This window comes from Microtus oregoni, unplaced genomic scaffold (genome assembly GCF_018167655.1).
Source record: "Microtus oregoni isolate MIOR12 unplaced genomic scaffold, Mior012 000005F_ref0000423, whole genome shotgun sequence".
NCBI lineage: Eukaryota > Metazoa > Chordata > Mammalia > Rodentia > Cricetidae > Microtus > Microtus oregoni.
In genome coordinates this window covers 19,225,553-19,240,115 of record NW_024543064.1, presented here as the reverse complement: position 1 = coordinate 19,240,115, position 14,563 = coordinate 19,225,553, and the positions used below count along the sequence as shown (strand labels likewise).

General features: G+C 51.7%; 1 protein-coding gene across 1 annotated transcript in view; it reads right to left on the bottom strand.

Annotated features, from left to right (window-relative positions):
* Positions 1-14,563, bottom strand: part of Rps6ka1 (ribosomal protein S6 kinase A1) — a 39,496-nt gene that overhangs the window by 1,083 nt on the left and 23,850 nt on the right. Inside the window, exons 12-21 of the mRNA XM_041652195.1 lie at positions 14,059-14,123; positions 13,702-13,804; positions 11,414-11,544; positions 9,076-9,201; positions 8,785-8,874; positions 8,348-8,506; positions 2,300-2,461; positions 2,031-2,107; positions 1,798-1,915; positions 126-263 (exon numbers count right to left, since the gene is read on the bottom strand). Coding sequence (XP_041508129.1) covers positions 126-263; positions 1,798-1,915; positions 2,031-2,107; positions 2,300-2,461; positions 8,348-8,506; positions 8,785-8,874; positions 9,076-9,201; positions 11,414-11,544; positions 13,702-13,804; positions 14,059-14,123 — 1,169 coding nt within the window. The remainder of the gene's footprint in view (positions 1-125; positions 264-1,797; positions 1,916-2,030; positions 2,108-2,299; positions 2,462-8,347; positions 8,507-8,784; positions 8,875-9,075; positions 9,202-11,413; positions 11,545-13,701; positions 13,805-14,058; positions 14,124-14,563) is intronic.

Sequence of the window (14,563 nt, the reverse complement as noted above, 5' to 3'; positions counted from 1 at the left end):
CCACTTCAAGTCCTTGCTATACCCCCTAGACCGAGAACCCCCCCCCCACTTCAAGTCCTTGCTATACCCCCTGGGCCGAGACCCCCCCACCCCCACATTCAACAGCCCCAGGCCCTCATGGCCACCTTCACAAGCTGCAGGTCTTGGTGAGACAACTGGCTCCGGGGTAGCTTGTCTTTCTGGGTGATCCACGGGTGTTGCAGGACCTGCTTGGCTGTGAGGCGCTGGTGGGGGTCCACATGCAGCATCTTAGATACCAAGTCCTGGAGACACAGTGGGCAGGGAGGCGATGGGTGGGGCGCCGAGGAGGCACACAGCTGTGCCCCATCAAGTACCCCACTGATCGCCAATGACTGGAAGGCAATCGCGTCCAGCCATCTCTGGCCTGCGCCCTAACAAAAGGCCCTGCAAACAGGCAGTGGAGGCGCACTCCTTTAATCCCAGCACTCGGGAGGCAGAGGCAGGCGGATCTCTGTGAGTTTGAGACCAGCCTGGTCTACAAGAGCAAGTTCCAGTAAAGGCTCCAAAGCTACACAGAGAAATCAAAGCCTTCCCCTAACAACAGCTCAGGAAACTTTCTCTTCCGCCTTTGTTGCTGCAGGCATTGTGGTTGACATCTTTCTCCTTTTTCCCTTTCAGCAAAGTTACGTGAAAAGGTGAAACCTGCCTAAAGACGGTGTGTGTGTGTGTGTGTGTGTGTGTGTGTGTGTGTGTGTGTGTGTGTGTGTCAAGGAGACACAGGTTCGAATTTGACCCTTCCGGGGTGAGAATGTAACTGAGAGCTTTAAGAGTTTGCCTGGCTGGCAAGAGGAGCTGGGCTCCATCCCCAGTACGATGAAGAACAAAAAGAAAAAAAAATCCATGAAAAAGCATGCCAGGTATTCAATCCCAGCACTTGGGAGGCAGAGCCAGGGAGATCAAGAGTTCAAAATCAACCTCAGCTACTAGGCTTGAAGGCCAGCAAGGCCTGGGAGAGACCATCTTCTATGTAAAAATCAAAACAGACAAACTCAGTGCTTACCAATCTCCTCAAGGCCTGGAGTTCAGTTCCCAGCCCTCTCGCTAGGAGGCTCACAACATGTGTAAACCCAGCTCCAGGGGACCTTGTGCCTTCTGGCCTCTGCGGGCACCTGTACTCATATGCGCATTCCCGCGCACACACACACAGAATTAAAAATAAAAATAAGGTGTGGGGTGGTGGGGCACACCTTTAAACCCAGTACTGGGGAGGCAGAGGAGGACGGAGCTGGGTTAATGCTAGCTTGGTCTACAGACCTGGCTCCCGGATAGCCTAGACTACACAATGAGACCAAACCCAACCCAACCCTGAAACAGCAACAGAGCCTCAAACAATTAAAAACCCTAAACTCGGCTCTTCTACTGAGCTTGAGTGTCCTGGGCAGTTAACTTTCTGAGCCTCAGTGTCCCTCTGAGAAACACTGGTGTAGGCAGTGCTGATCGTGACAGGTTCAGCCTGATCTAGCCAGGGGTTCTTGGTAGAAACTTCCCAATACCAAGAGTTCAAGCTCAGTTCCTTTTGGGAAGGCACCGCACAGGGCACGGGCAGGTACCCACACGTCTGGCCAAAGAGACCAACCTCAACGTGCAGGTCTGTAATGCCTACCGTATCAACTTTCCATAGAGATTAGGTTGGGCAGCTCTCCGCATCCCTTAGGGCCCAGAACATGGAAGGGTTAGTGACTTCATCCAGACAAACAGGGAAGGCTGCAGGAAACCCACCCGTGAACGGCACAATAGCACTGACGTTAGCAGGCTGGCTCCGTCCTTCAGACTCACCTTGGCTGTCTCTGAGACGGTGTTCCAGTTTCCCCCACTGAGGGTAAACTTCCCGCTGCCGATCCGGGTGAGGATCTCTTCTGGGGTGTCGCTGGGTCCATTGGCAAATGGAGTGTATCTAGAGAAGTCCCCGAACCCGGCTTTAACCTCTGGCCTCCATCCTGGCCCTGGGGGTAGGTTAGGGGGGTGGCAGCTCCCAGAGGCGGGGCCACGGGACCAGCGTTCACACTCACCCTGCCAGCATGGTGTACAGCAGAACGCCCAGGCTCCAAATGTCACAGCCTTCGTCATAGCCCTGACGTTTCAGCACCTGGCCAGGGGTGGGGGTGGGGAGTGAGGGAAGTGGTCAGGCTCAGGGGCATTCAGAAACAACCAAACAGTTCCCAGAAGGGTAGGAAGCAGTCCCAGCTGTGGGCTACACGGGTCAGGGTCATGAACACCAGTTCTAGACACCTTTGGGCCTTTGAAAGCAGTCACGAGCGCTCCTGTTGCCTCCAATTACCTCAGGTGCCACAAAGTTGGCTGTGTAGCAAGGCGTCATGAGAAGTCCGTTCTCAGCCCGCAGCTGCTTGGCAAAGCCAAAGTCACAGATGCGCAGGCACTCGGGGTTCCCGGACTCATCCACATACAGGATGTTACTGGGCTTGAGGTCCCTATGGACGACCTAGGGGAAGAGGGCTGGGTCAATATATGGTGGTGGAGGGATCAGTGACCCAGGCCAAAGTCACAACTGGGAAAGTCACAGGAACTCTGAGAGGGAGGAAAGTGTTGAAGTTCCCTATGTCGGTATACCGCCTTTGAAGATGGTGTGGCGGGCCAGGACGCACGGCCTGGAGTCAATTCTCTCCTCTACCTTGTGGGTCCTGGGGATCAACTCGGCTGTCAGGCTCGGCAGCAGGCACCTTTCTTTGACGAACCATCTCACCCACTCTGCTGCCTTGCTGAGATCTCCGTGAAGATGCCTGTGGCTCTAAGCCCTGCCTAACGACTCCCCTTCAGTCTGCTCATCCTCCACGCTCTTCTGGGGCAGCTCCCTCCTTCCTACGGTAGGGGTCCTCTTCCCTTTTCTTCTTCCTTTTTTTTTTTTTTTTTAAAAGATTCTTCTTTCCCTGTACTTCTCTACTATTTCATCAAACTCTGCTGGCTCGGCCCAGGCGCTCTCAGCCCCTCTCCTGTCAGGAATCCTGTCTCCAACACCATCACCAGCCCTGAGACTCTGCTGTTGCCAGAGGGAGTCAAGGGGTCAGTGAGATGGCTGGGCAGAGTGTGATCAGACTCCACATGGAGAATCTACTCCCATAAGTTGTCCTCTGACTGCCACATGCATGTGCCACAGCATGAATACATGCACATGCGTGTGTGCGTGCCACAGCATGAATACATGCATGCACATACACACAGAAAATATAATAAAAATGTAAAGAAAAAATGGAGGACCCTGCAGGAGGATCAGAAGTTCACGTTCACCCTTGACTACACAGTAAGTTAGAGGCCAACCTGACATACACTTTCCTGTAAACAGTCAACCACCCAACCAACAGAAGCAAGCTAGAAAGATGGCTTAATCCCAGCACTCAGGAGGCAGACAGGCGGATCTACAGAGCTAATTCCAGGACAGCCAGAGCTACACAAAGAAACTCTGCCTCGAACCCCATCCTTCCCTCAAAAACACAACCCTGGCAGAACAATCGTGAGGACCATAGTAGGTTTTAGACCCCAGAACCTACAGAAGAAACTGTGCTGTGCCTGTAACCCCATTTCCAAGTGGGGCTGGCAGAGACAGGCGGATTGATAGAGCTGGCTGCCTTCCAACCTAGCCAAGAAAATTTAAGCCCTAGGGAAAGGGAGAGACCCTGCCCGAAAGGAAGAGACGGAGCAACAAAGAATATGTAACATCCTCTTCTGCCCCCACATGTAGGTACGCACACAAACAATCTCACAGACACATAAGCCTTTTAAAAAATGTCATTTCACAGTCATGATCTCACCACCTCAGTATCTGGGTAGGTGACATTTTTCAGGAGGAAGCAGACCCTGAGAGAAAAACTGAGAAACAAGGGCAGGACTTGAACTCAGCCCTGACCATGGTCGCAGGATCTTTTCAGGTTAGTGTGGCACAGAGAACACTTTTGGGGAACAGGGATAGGGAAGTTTGTGATCTTGCCCTGCCCTAGCAACCTAAGAAATGAGTAAGTCTGACGGGAACCGTGCCGCACCATGGCTGGCACAGAGGGGGCGGGGTCCAGCTGGGAAAAGTGCCTGAGTGCTAGAGTTACACGCATGTGCCACCACGTGTGTGCCCCACCCCCCAAGTACTGTGACTGGAACTCAGGGCCTCAAATACAGCAGACAAGCACTCTCTCCACCACTGAAGCAAAGCCTTCAGGGGAGCGTCAACCAGTATTAACAGAGAATGAAACAGGAAAAGGGAATATGTCTTTGATCTGACATATTTAAGCATTAGTCTGCTTGCATTGGCCATTCGAGAAACCAAAGCCACTTCAAATATGAAAGACACGTGCCAACCAAACCGAAGCTTTGGTTATGAGGTAAAGTCCCCTATAAAAGAATGCTGGCCCTCTGAGATGGTTCCATTGGTAAGGGCACTTGCAGGCAAGTCTGAGGACCCAAGTTCGATCCCTACAAGTTGAAAGAGGATCAGTGACTTCTACAAGTTGTCCTCCGACCTCCATGCGTGCACCGGGACACACGTACACCCACATATGAAATTAATAAACAAGTGTGAAAGAATTCTCCTAGCAAGTTCCACGTAATCAAACGCTGCCGTTTTTTCAAGTCTAGCAAAATACTCGATCCAAAGACTCTGAGAGGATAAATCCATTAAGACGAGGGCTTCCTGACGAGGAAGTGGGGTTGCTCCCGCCTGGCTTGAGTAATCAGGGGAGGCTGCGTCTGTGGATGCCATGCAGGGTCAAGGACAATGTCACACCGAGAGGACAAGCGAGCTTGCTCCCCGCCCCCATTGCCTAACATAACCCATAGCGACCAGATCGTCCTGCCAAAGAAGAACCAGTGCATAAGTACAAACGGGAGCCCGGCTGTTCTACATAACCAGCCCAGGTCCTGTGATTGACCCCTAGGTATGAGCAGAAGAGATCCTGAGTCTGCGCACCCGTGAGGACATCATGACCCCTACCTACTTCCATCCCAGTCACTAAAACATGGACCTGGAGGCCATGTCACAATAAGTCCCCTTTCCAGAGTCCTCCTCTATAGACAGCCTGTTAAGGACAAAGAAAAAGAATTCTTGGAGGCCAGTGGCCTGTAATAGTTAAGAACTCTTGCTGGATTTTGGTACTCATGTCTATAATCCCATCCCTGGGGAGGATGAGGCAGGTTGATCTCTATGAGTTCCAGGCCAGCCTGGTGAGGTCGAATAGTGAGTTCAGGATCAGCCTGGGCTACACAGCAAGTTTCAGGCTAGCCCAGGTTATATTACAAGACCTTGTCTCAAAACGATAAACAAAAGCAGGGCCTGATAGTGCGCACCTTTAAAGGAGCGCTCTTGAGGCAGAGGCAGGTGGATCTCTGAGTTCAAGGCCAGCCTGATCTACTGAGTGAGTTCTAGGACAGCCAGGGCTACATAGAGAAACCCTGTCTCAAAATACAAACCAACAACAAACAAAAACTAGTTAAGCCTTCTACATAATTCATTTGGATCTCAGGCCTTGGTTGGCCTTCCGAGCCTTATTCCCACTCCCTGCAAGAAAGTGAAGTAGAATTAAGACTTTAGGGCAGTGTGTACCTAGCACACATGAGGACTTAGGTTTGATCCTCAGCATGGACAAAAAAGACTCTTCCTCCCACTCTTCAGGACACAGAATGGATGCCAATGGTGAGGCACGGGACTGCAAAGGGCTAGAGGAGCTGCAGCAGGTTTCACTGTACCAGAAACACAGCCATGATGTGAATTACGAAGTAACACAATCGATGCTGCTGAGGTTCAGAACCTGGATGTTCCAAGGAAACACTGATCTCTTTTACATGCACGTGGCTTACCAATAGGAAAGCCTCACACCGCAGACGACATTGCTATACACCTTATGCAAATAAAGGCGCAGGCGCCACCACCGCCCGGCTGCACATACAAATTTTTAAAAAGTACTTGCCACGCATGCTGGTTAATTCTTTGTCATCACAACACAAACCACAGTCATCTTAATGAGAAAATGCCAAAATGCCTCCATCAGACAGGCCTGCAGCAAATCTGTGGGGCAGTTTCTTTTTCTCTTTTTTGGTTTTTCGAGACAAGGTTTCTCTGTAGCTTTGGGGGCCTGTGCTGGAACTAACTCTTGTAGACCAGGCTGGCCTCAAACTCACAGAGATCCACCTGCCTCTGCCTCCCGAGTGCTGGGATTAAAGGTGTGCCACCACCGTCACGTGGGGCGTTTTCTTGATTATGACTAATTTGAATGTGGAAGCCCATCTCCCTTGACGGTAATACCACCTCTGCACAGGTAGTCAGTCCTGTGATGTGAGAACCCCCTCTGTATGCTGTGAATGTTTTATTACCAATGGTTAATAAAGAAGCTGCTTTGGCCTATAGCAGGGCAGAATACAGCCAGGCTGAAAGAGATATAAAGTAAGCAGAGTCAGGGAGACACCATGTATCTGCTGAAGGAGACAGATGCCGGATCCTTACCAGTAAGCCACAACCACATGCCAATACACAGATTAATAGAAATGGGTTAACTTAAGATATAACAGTTAGCTAGGAATATGCCTGAATCGTTGGCTATGCAATATTGTGATTAATAAAGTGTCTGTGTAATTATTTCAGGTCTGGGAAGCCAGGAAACAAAGAGCAGTCTTGGCCTACAGTCCTGGGTTATACAAACCAAGTAAACTGGGGCTGGAGAGATGGCTCAGCAGTTAAGAGAGCTGCTGCTCTTCCAGAGGACCCAGGTCTGACTCCCAGCACCCACAAGGGAGCTAACAACTGTCTATAATTCTAGTTGCATGGGATCCAATGCCCTCTTCTGGCCTCTTTAGGTACTGGGGGAATGCATGTGGCACACACATGCTGGCAGGCAAAATATCCACATAAAATATACATAAATTAGGGGCTGGAGAGATGGCTCAGCGGTTAAGAGCATTGCCTGCTCTTCCAAAGGTCCTGAGTTCAATTCCCGTCAACCACATGGTGGCTCACAACCATCTGTAATGAGGTCTGGTGCCCTCTTCTGGCCTGCAGGCATACACACAGACAGACTATTGTATACATAATAAATAAATAAATATAAATATATATATACATAAATTAGTTATAATGATAATAAAGGTAAGCTAAGCAAGCCACAAATCAGTAAAAGTAAGCACTGCTCCTCTGTGGTTCCTGGCCTCCAGATTTCTGCCTTGACTTCCCTCAATGCTGGAAGTCTAACCGAAATAAATCTTTTCCTCCCCACGTTGCTTTTGGTCATAATGCTTTAGTTTAGCAACAGAAAACAAAAGAGGATACCATGTAAACATGGGAACCAAGTCCAGATCTTTAGAACCCACGTCAACATGGGGCAGATCTGGCAGGCTGCTTGTAACTGCAACACTTATGAAGTGGAGACAAGGACAATGAAGTCAGCACGTTCCTGGATCAGTGAGAGACCCTGTCTCAAAACATACAGTGCAGTGTGACCTCTGACCTCCACACTCAGGCACACGTGTGTATGCAAACCTGCCCACATACATGCCTATATAAATGCTATCTTACATATACATACATGTATACATGTGAGGGGGGTGGCACATACCCTAGGCTCTCTGCCAATTTGTGATGATCCTTTTCCCTTGGCTTGGCCTCTTAAGTGCTGGGATTAAAGGCGGGCTGCCATGTCTGATTTACTGTGGTGTCCCCCTGCCCCCGACACTTGGTCTCAAAGTCAGAGAGATTCATCTGCCTCTGCCTCTTCAGTGCTGGGATTAAAGGCACATGACCCCAGACTGACGTCACTCCCAACCCTCCCACTGTCTGATCAGAAGCACCCAAAGCATCCCATGACCTAGAGAGAACTGAGAAGTGACTCAACTACCAGGAACTTTAGCCTCCCACTTGGCTTTTCACCCAGGGCAGCATCAATCAACAAAGAAGACCACACCCTGCTCTTTGGCCCCACCCACTCCCTCTTCCTTAGCACCTGGACCAACCTCTCCCTCTTTGAAGCTTCAAAGCGCCCCACAGGGACCCTTGCACCTTCCAAACAAAATCTACTCTTCCCCTCAACTTCCAGTTCCCCTACCCCACCCGTGGTGTGATCTCAGGGAAGCAACCTTACACTCAGACTTCTGGCCTGCCGAGGGTCATCTAATTCAGGATTTTATGGAAATCCAAATGGAATAACAAAGGAAGCTTTCCCTTAAATTAAACCTTAGCAAGGCAGATGGCACATGGTTGGTGCTGGCCAAATGCTCCTGTGCCTGGCCCCATCTCTTCCTTCCACCTACCCAGCCCTGGTCCCCTCTGACTGGTAATTTGGAGACTGCCACTCCTGAGGCAGCCAGTTCTCACACTCTGCCCTCATCATCTGAGACTTACCCCCTGGGAATGCAAATATTCCACCGTCTTGCTGATGGTATGCAGGACAAAGCTGGCCTCCCGCTCCGAGAAGAACTTCTGCCGCAGGATCTTATCCAGCAGCTCGCCGCCCCTCATCAGCTCTGTCACCAGGTACACGTGTTTGCCATCATCATACACCTGCCAGACACCTCGCCATCAGGCTGGGACCCTCGGCCGCCAGGTCTCCTGACAAGGAAGTCTTAGGGCTGGGTTCTGCCACACTGCAGTGACTCTGCTGGGGCTCCACCTTTCCAGGCCACCACTGCTGGGCAGTGGACGCTGGCCTCGTCCCTGGTGGTTAAAGAGGGCTCCAGGAACGCCCGAGTCTGCAGGGGAGGGCTCAGAGACCCCTGCCTCTTCTCATGAGCATTGGAAAGCGGCCCTGATGTCACCAACGAGGACCCCTCCCCACTCACATCTTTCAGAGTGATGATGTTGGGGTGCTGTCCATACCGAAGAAGAATCTCGATCTCCTCTGAGGGATCTCGTTTGCTCTTGTCAATAACCTGAAGACAGCAGGAGACACGGCACTGTCAGGAGCACAGACCCCATGATCTGATTCTCTCTACCATGAAGCCCGTACCACAGGGACAAGGAGAACCAGTCCCATGCCTGCCATAATCGACAGACCCTCCCATCAAAGTGCCACGGGTACACTGGCCTCACCCCCAACCCAGCAGCCTTAGAGATATGGTTGGGAAGCCGACCTTGACAGCGTACTCCATGTTGGTGGCCTTGTGGACACATCGCTTACACACAGAATAGGAGCCCACGCCGATGGTCTCTTTTACCACGTAGCCATCACTGAAAACTAAGTTCTTCCCATGGAGTTGCTGCAGGAGACAAGAGTCAGCTTGACTCCAGGTGCCCCGGTCCAGGGGTCATGCCTAAGATCAGGCCTTGCCTCAGTAAAGATCGCATGCAGAAAGGAGAGTCACAAGGCCTAAATGTTATCTGCTGTGACCTCAGTCAAGAACCTGCCCCGCCAGGCAGTGGTGGCGCGCGCCTTTAATCACAGCACTTGGGAGGCAGAGGCAGGAGGAGCTCTATGAGTTTGAGGCCAGCCTGGTCTACAGAGCTAGTTCCAAGACAGGTACCAAGAAACCCTGTCTTGCAAAACAAAAGAACCTGCCCCTTCCTGAGCCTCAGTTTCTACTCTGCAATGGGCACACTCACAGCAGTCTACAGTCACAGGGGCACACTCACCGCGGTGTACAGTCACAGGGCACACTCACCACGGTGTACGGTCACAGGGCACACTCACCGCGGTGTACGGTCACAGGGCACACTCACCGCGGTGTACGGTCACAGGGCACACTCACCGCGGTGTACGGTCACAGGGCACACTCACCGCAGTGTACAGTCACGAGGGGCACACTCACCACGGTGTACGGTCACAGGGCACACTCACCGCGGTGTACAGTCACACGGTAGCCCAAGCGGGGGAGATGGGGGACACGGCAATGCACGAAACAACAAAATGGAAGAGGACAGACCAGGAGAACCGGACACTGAGAAGTGCAAGGTTTTAAAACCCTGCATAGACCTAAGCTGAATAAAAACCCAACTATATCTTAGGACTTCCATTTAATGCAGCTTTAAGTAATGGGCTCCTGTTCTTGGGGTATCTGGGTCTATACCATCATGTCTAAAGGTTGGCATATACTTTATATAAAGATTGAGATATTGAGCTGGGTAGTGATGGTGCACACCTTTAATCCCAGCACTTGGGCGGCAGAGACAGGTGGATCTCTGTGAGTTTGAGGCCAACCTGGGCTATCCTATGTTGAAAAACCATATATATATATATATATATATATATATATATATATACACACACACACACACACATACACACATACCTTTAAGATTTATTCATTTTTAAATTTAAGCATGTGGATGCCTGTATCGATGCCTGTACCAGAAGAGGTCGTCACATTCCCTGAAGCTGGAGTTAGAGTTAGAGATAGTTGTGAGATAGTTGTGAGCTGCGTGGGGATGCGGGGAACTGAACCCAGGTTCCCTGCTAGAGCAACAAGTGCTCTTAATTAGTGAGGCATTTCTTCAGCTCACGTCTCAAGGTGGTTTGTTAAAAGATTTATTTATGTATATTATGAATATGGGTATTTCATCCGTACATTAAAAGAGGGCACCAGATACCATGGGATTACAGTTATGGACGGCTGTGAGCTGCTGGATGGGTGCTGGGAATAGAACACAGGACCTCTGGAAGAGTCTCAACATACCTTATAGACAACCCTGGCTTATGCTGGCTAGTCTGGTTAAGTTTTGTCCTGCACAGACATCCCAATTTAGGTAAGAAATTACCTAGTGGGCAGGAATGGTGGCACATGCCTTTAATTCTAGCCTTCCAGAGGAAGAGACCTTTGGATCTCTGTGAAACCAAGGCCACCTTGGTCCACAATAAAGAGTTTCAGATCAGACAAGGTATTTAACCTATTTAGTGAGACCCTTTCTCAAACAAACAAGAAAAGGAATTACATGGTGATCTTAACTTCAACATCAGCTCCGGAAAGCCTTAAGACACAGCAGAGAAAGGTTCTATTATCACCCATTTACAGAGGAGGAAACTGAGGCCAGCATCTCCTCCAGAGTCTGCTTGCCTTGTATGTAATAAGCCCCGGCCTTAAGCTCCGACATCTAATTATTGTCTCTGTGCACAAAGGAGGGGTGAATGTGAACACACACACACACACACACACCCTGCCTACTCGTAGGGGGGACACCTGAGCTACTCCCTCATTCCACCCTCAGGGCAGTATCTGGCATTCCTGCTAAGAAGTTTCTCTCTCTGATTCTGGCCGACGATCAGGGCCGCTCCACTCCGAGACAGGAGACAGGTGTCCCCGACTGTGTTTCACTAATAGGCTTAAACCTGAGGACAGTGAGGGTCCAGGAGCTTAGAGGTTGCCTGGGTCCCAGAGAAGTGTGACCTGTTCAGCTCCAGAGCCTGTGTTCTCAGCTTTCCTGCTGTGCCTTCTACATGGAAATGGGCAACTGGGGGGCAGCCCCCCACCTTCTCACCTGTACTACCGAGTGCAGGGGGGCCTGAGTGGTCCGGGGCTTGCCGTCATCCTCCATCAGGCCAGTGGCCACGAAGCTGAAGCCACGGAACAGTTGATGGGCACCAGCACTGGGGGGGATGCCTGGAGAGTCTGTTGAGAGGAGGGGACATGGGGGTGAAGGGGGTACCCTTGATCCAAGGCAGGCAGCTATGCTGGGAGCATGTTTAAGGCCGTCCACGCCAGGACTTTGCCTATCTGTTCACATGTGGAGCTCAGTGGTATAGTACTTGCCTAGAACATTCGATGTCCTGGGTCTGATTCCCAGCACCACAGAAGAAACACAAAAACGTGTACTGTTAGGTGTCAAGAAAACCTGGGACGCCGGGCGGTGGTGGCGCACGCCTTTAATCCCAGCACTCGGGAGGCAGAGGCAGGCGGATCTCTGTGAGTTCGAGGCCAGCCTGGTCTACAATAGCTAGTTCCAGGACAGGCTCCAAAACCACAGAGAAACCCTGTCTCGAAAAACCAAAAAAAAAAAAAAAAGAAAACCTGGGACAAGCAAGTTTCCGTGCCTGTGGCTCTTCCCAGCACTCCTCACCACGCCCCCTACCCTAAGCTCCTCCCTCCCAGGGGCTAGGCTTCAGGTTTCCTTCCCTCATTCTGACCCTGAGATAACTCAACCATTTTGGCTACCCCAGTCTCTAGGTCTGTTTGGGGGGAGGGATCCCTCTTGGTCAGGCTCCTCTCTTGCTCTCCTCTCCCCTTCTCTCCTCTCATGGTCTCGGTTAGTCTGCTGCCATGTTCTGCCTGGACTCTTCAGCGCCTGCTTTCTCCCTCCTATCTGCAATGAAGACCTCCATGCTTTAGAGGCAGTCATGGCCTCCTCCTCTTACTCCATTTTTCTGTTCACACACTAAGGGAATAAATAAACAAGCCTGGTACGGTGGCACACGCTGCAGTCCCGGCCCTCAGAGCTCGAGGCAGGAGGATTGCTGCTAGTTTGAGGCCAGTCTGGGTGACACACAGAGTTCCAAGCTAGCCTGAGCTACAGAAACCCCAAACAGCTAATGCATACAATATAAACACATAAACGTCACTTAGACCATCCTTGCCCTGCCACACGAGGAATGCGAGACCCCCACATAGGGCCCCCAGCTCAAGCCAGGTGCACCATGCCTCCCCCATAGCCTCCCCATCTCAGGTCCACCTCTCTCTCTATCGTGAGCACAGCGAGAGGAACAGTCACAACCACACAGTCTGCTGGCCACCTGGCCTCTGCACCTGCCAGCGGGATGCTCTCCACCACCTGGCAAGTGAGATCCACGTGGCCCCCTCCTTCCCTTTGGCAGCTCGGCCACAGTGGAGCTCCATATTCTCAAAAGAGCCTCGGAGCGGCCACACACGCTGTTCCTCTGGATTAGATAGTCTACTCCTCGTCCATCATTCAAGGCTTAGTTCATAAGCCCTCCCGAGAACGCTGCCTGAGGCTGCTTCTCTGACCATCTAGAATCTCCTTCCCACTGACAGCATGAGCCATGTGGTTTCGACTTATGGGCCACTATTCCAGGTCTGCCCATTCTCTCCTAAGGCCGATACACAGCAGGGACCTGGGATGGACTTGGAGGATAAAGAGATACACAGCTCAGAAGGGCTTGCTGTCCTCGGCAGTGTGCCAGCCACACAGAAAAAAAAAAAATCACCCTCCAGGAAGGCATTGCAGAACCAACACGCAAGTCCCCATCCACTGGCAGTATCTGGCCAGAGCGTCAGCTCTCCCACGCTCCTTCCCGGAAGTCCCCACACTGGCTTTCGGTAGCCACCGAGGCAGGTCTGTGGCTGTCTGAATGTCCCAGATGAGCCAAGGTGCCTCAGCACCAGAAGCCGACATCCATTCTTACATTCGCCCAACCTGTGGGTACTGCCACCTCTGCTCTGCCAGGCTCTATCCCTGTCACGGGTTTGCTAGGTCAAGTTCCTCACGTCTGATGCGAGCGGAGGCCTGAGCTGGTTAGTCTTCCCAGCAGGCTGGAAGATGCCTGGGGCAGGGGTCCCGACTTTCCTGTTGTGCCCTAAACCACCCCCACATCTCATTCTCTCTCCCAGGAACAAAGAGGCCCATAGAGCCACAGAGAGGCAGCCAGGCAGTATGAGACCAGGATGAGTATAAATCCCTCGGAGCCAGAGACTGCCTATCTACCCACACACCTGAGCTCCCAGAGTCCTTGGAGGCCTCTGTATCCCAGGATTCCCCCAAAGATCTGCTTACTGGGCCCAGCCCCAGACAGACTAACCAGATCAGGGACATACCCCGGGGTGTGCGGGACGTAAACTCAGTGTCAAAGTAGAAGGTGTCATCGGGCTGGGCCACAGCTGGCTTGAAAGGTGGCTTGATCTCACGACGGTAGAGCTTCTGCAAGGTGGGGTATGTGCTCTAGTCACCATGGTGACTCCAGCAGGAGGAGTGGAGGCTAGCCCAGTAGTAACAGTGAGTCCGAGGCCTTGGGAGACCAGTCGTGTCCCACAGGGCGTGGCGTTGCCCTCCAAGGGCATTTCAAGGGCTGCTCACCTTCTATCTCCCACATCTGAGGTCCTAGTTGGCAGAGGCCCTGTTTCCCACCCTTCCTGTGTCCCCCAGAGAGCCATGGTGTAAACAAATTCACTCACATTCCAGTCAATGGAGGAGTAGAAGACATGCCTCTTAATTTCCTCTGCCCCGTCAGGACCTGAGCCTGAAAGAAGCCAAATGAAGGTCCAACCTCAGACACGGAGCCTGTCCCCCAACTCTGGACCGGCTGCTGCAGCAGCACACAGGCCGGGCCCGCCCTGCCTTGAATCTGCATCCATCATCCTGAAGCCCTCAGCCCACTCAGCACCCTCTACGGGGCCTCTGATGATCAAGTCCCAGTGTACAGACAGAAGGAAGGACCAGGCAGGACAGGTAACCTGGCCAAGTGACAGTCGGGACAGAAGCTAGACTTCTGAGCTCTATCAAGGTCCCATCTCTGTCCTTCTCCTACTGCCTTCTTCATCCCTGAGACAAACTCTTGTTCAGTTCAACACAGGGACTTGGACTGGGCAATTAAAAAGTCAACAAACACTGTAGACTCCAGTATGTGACAGACGCCTCCTTCTCCGACTCAAAGAACCTGGGGAGCCAGGCTGGGATCAC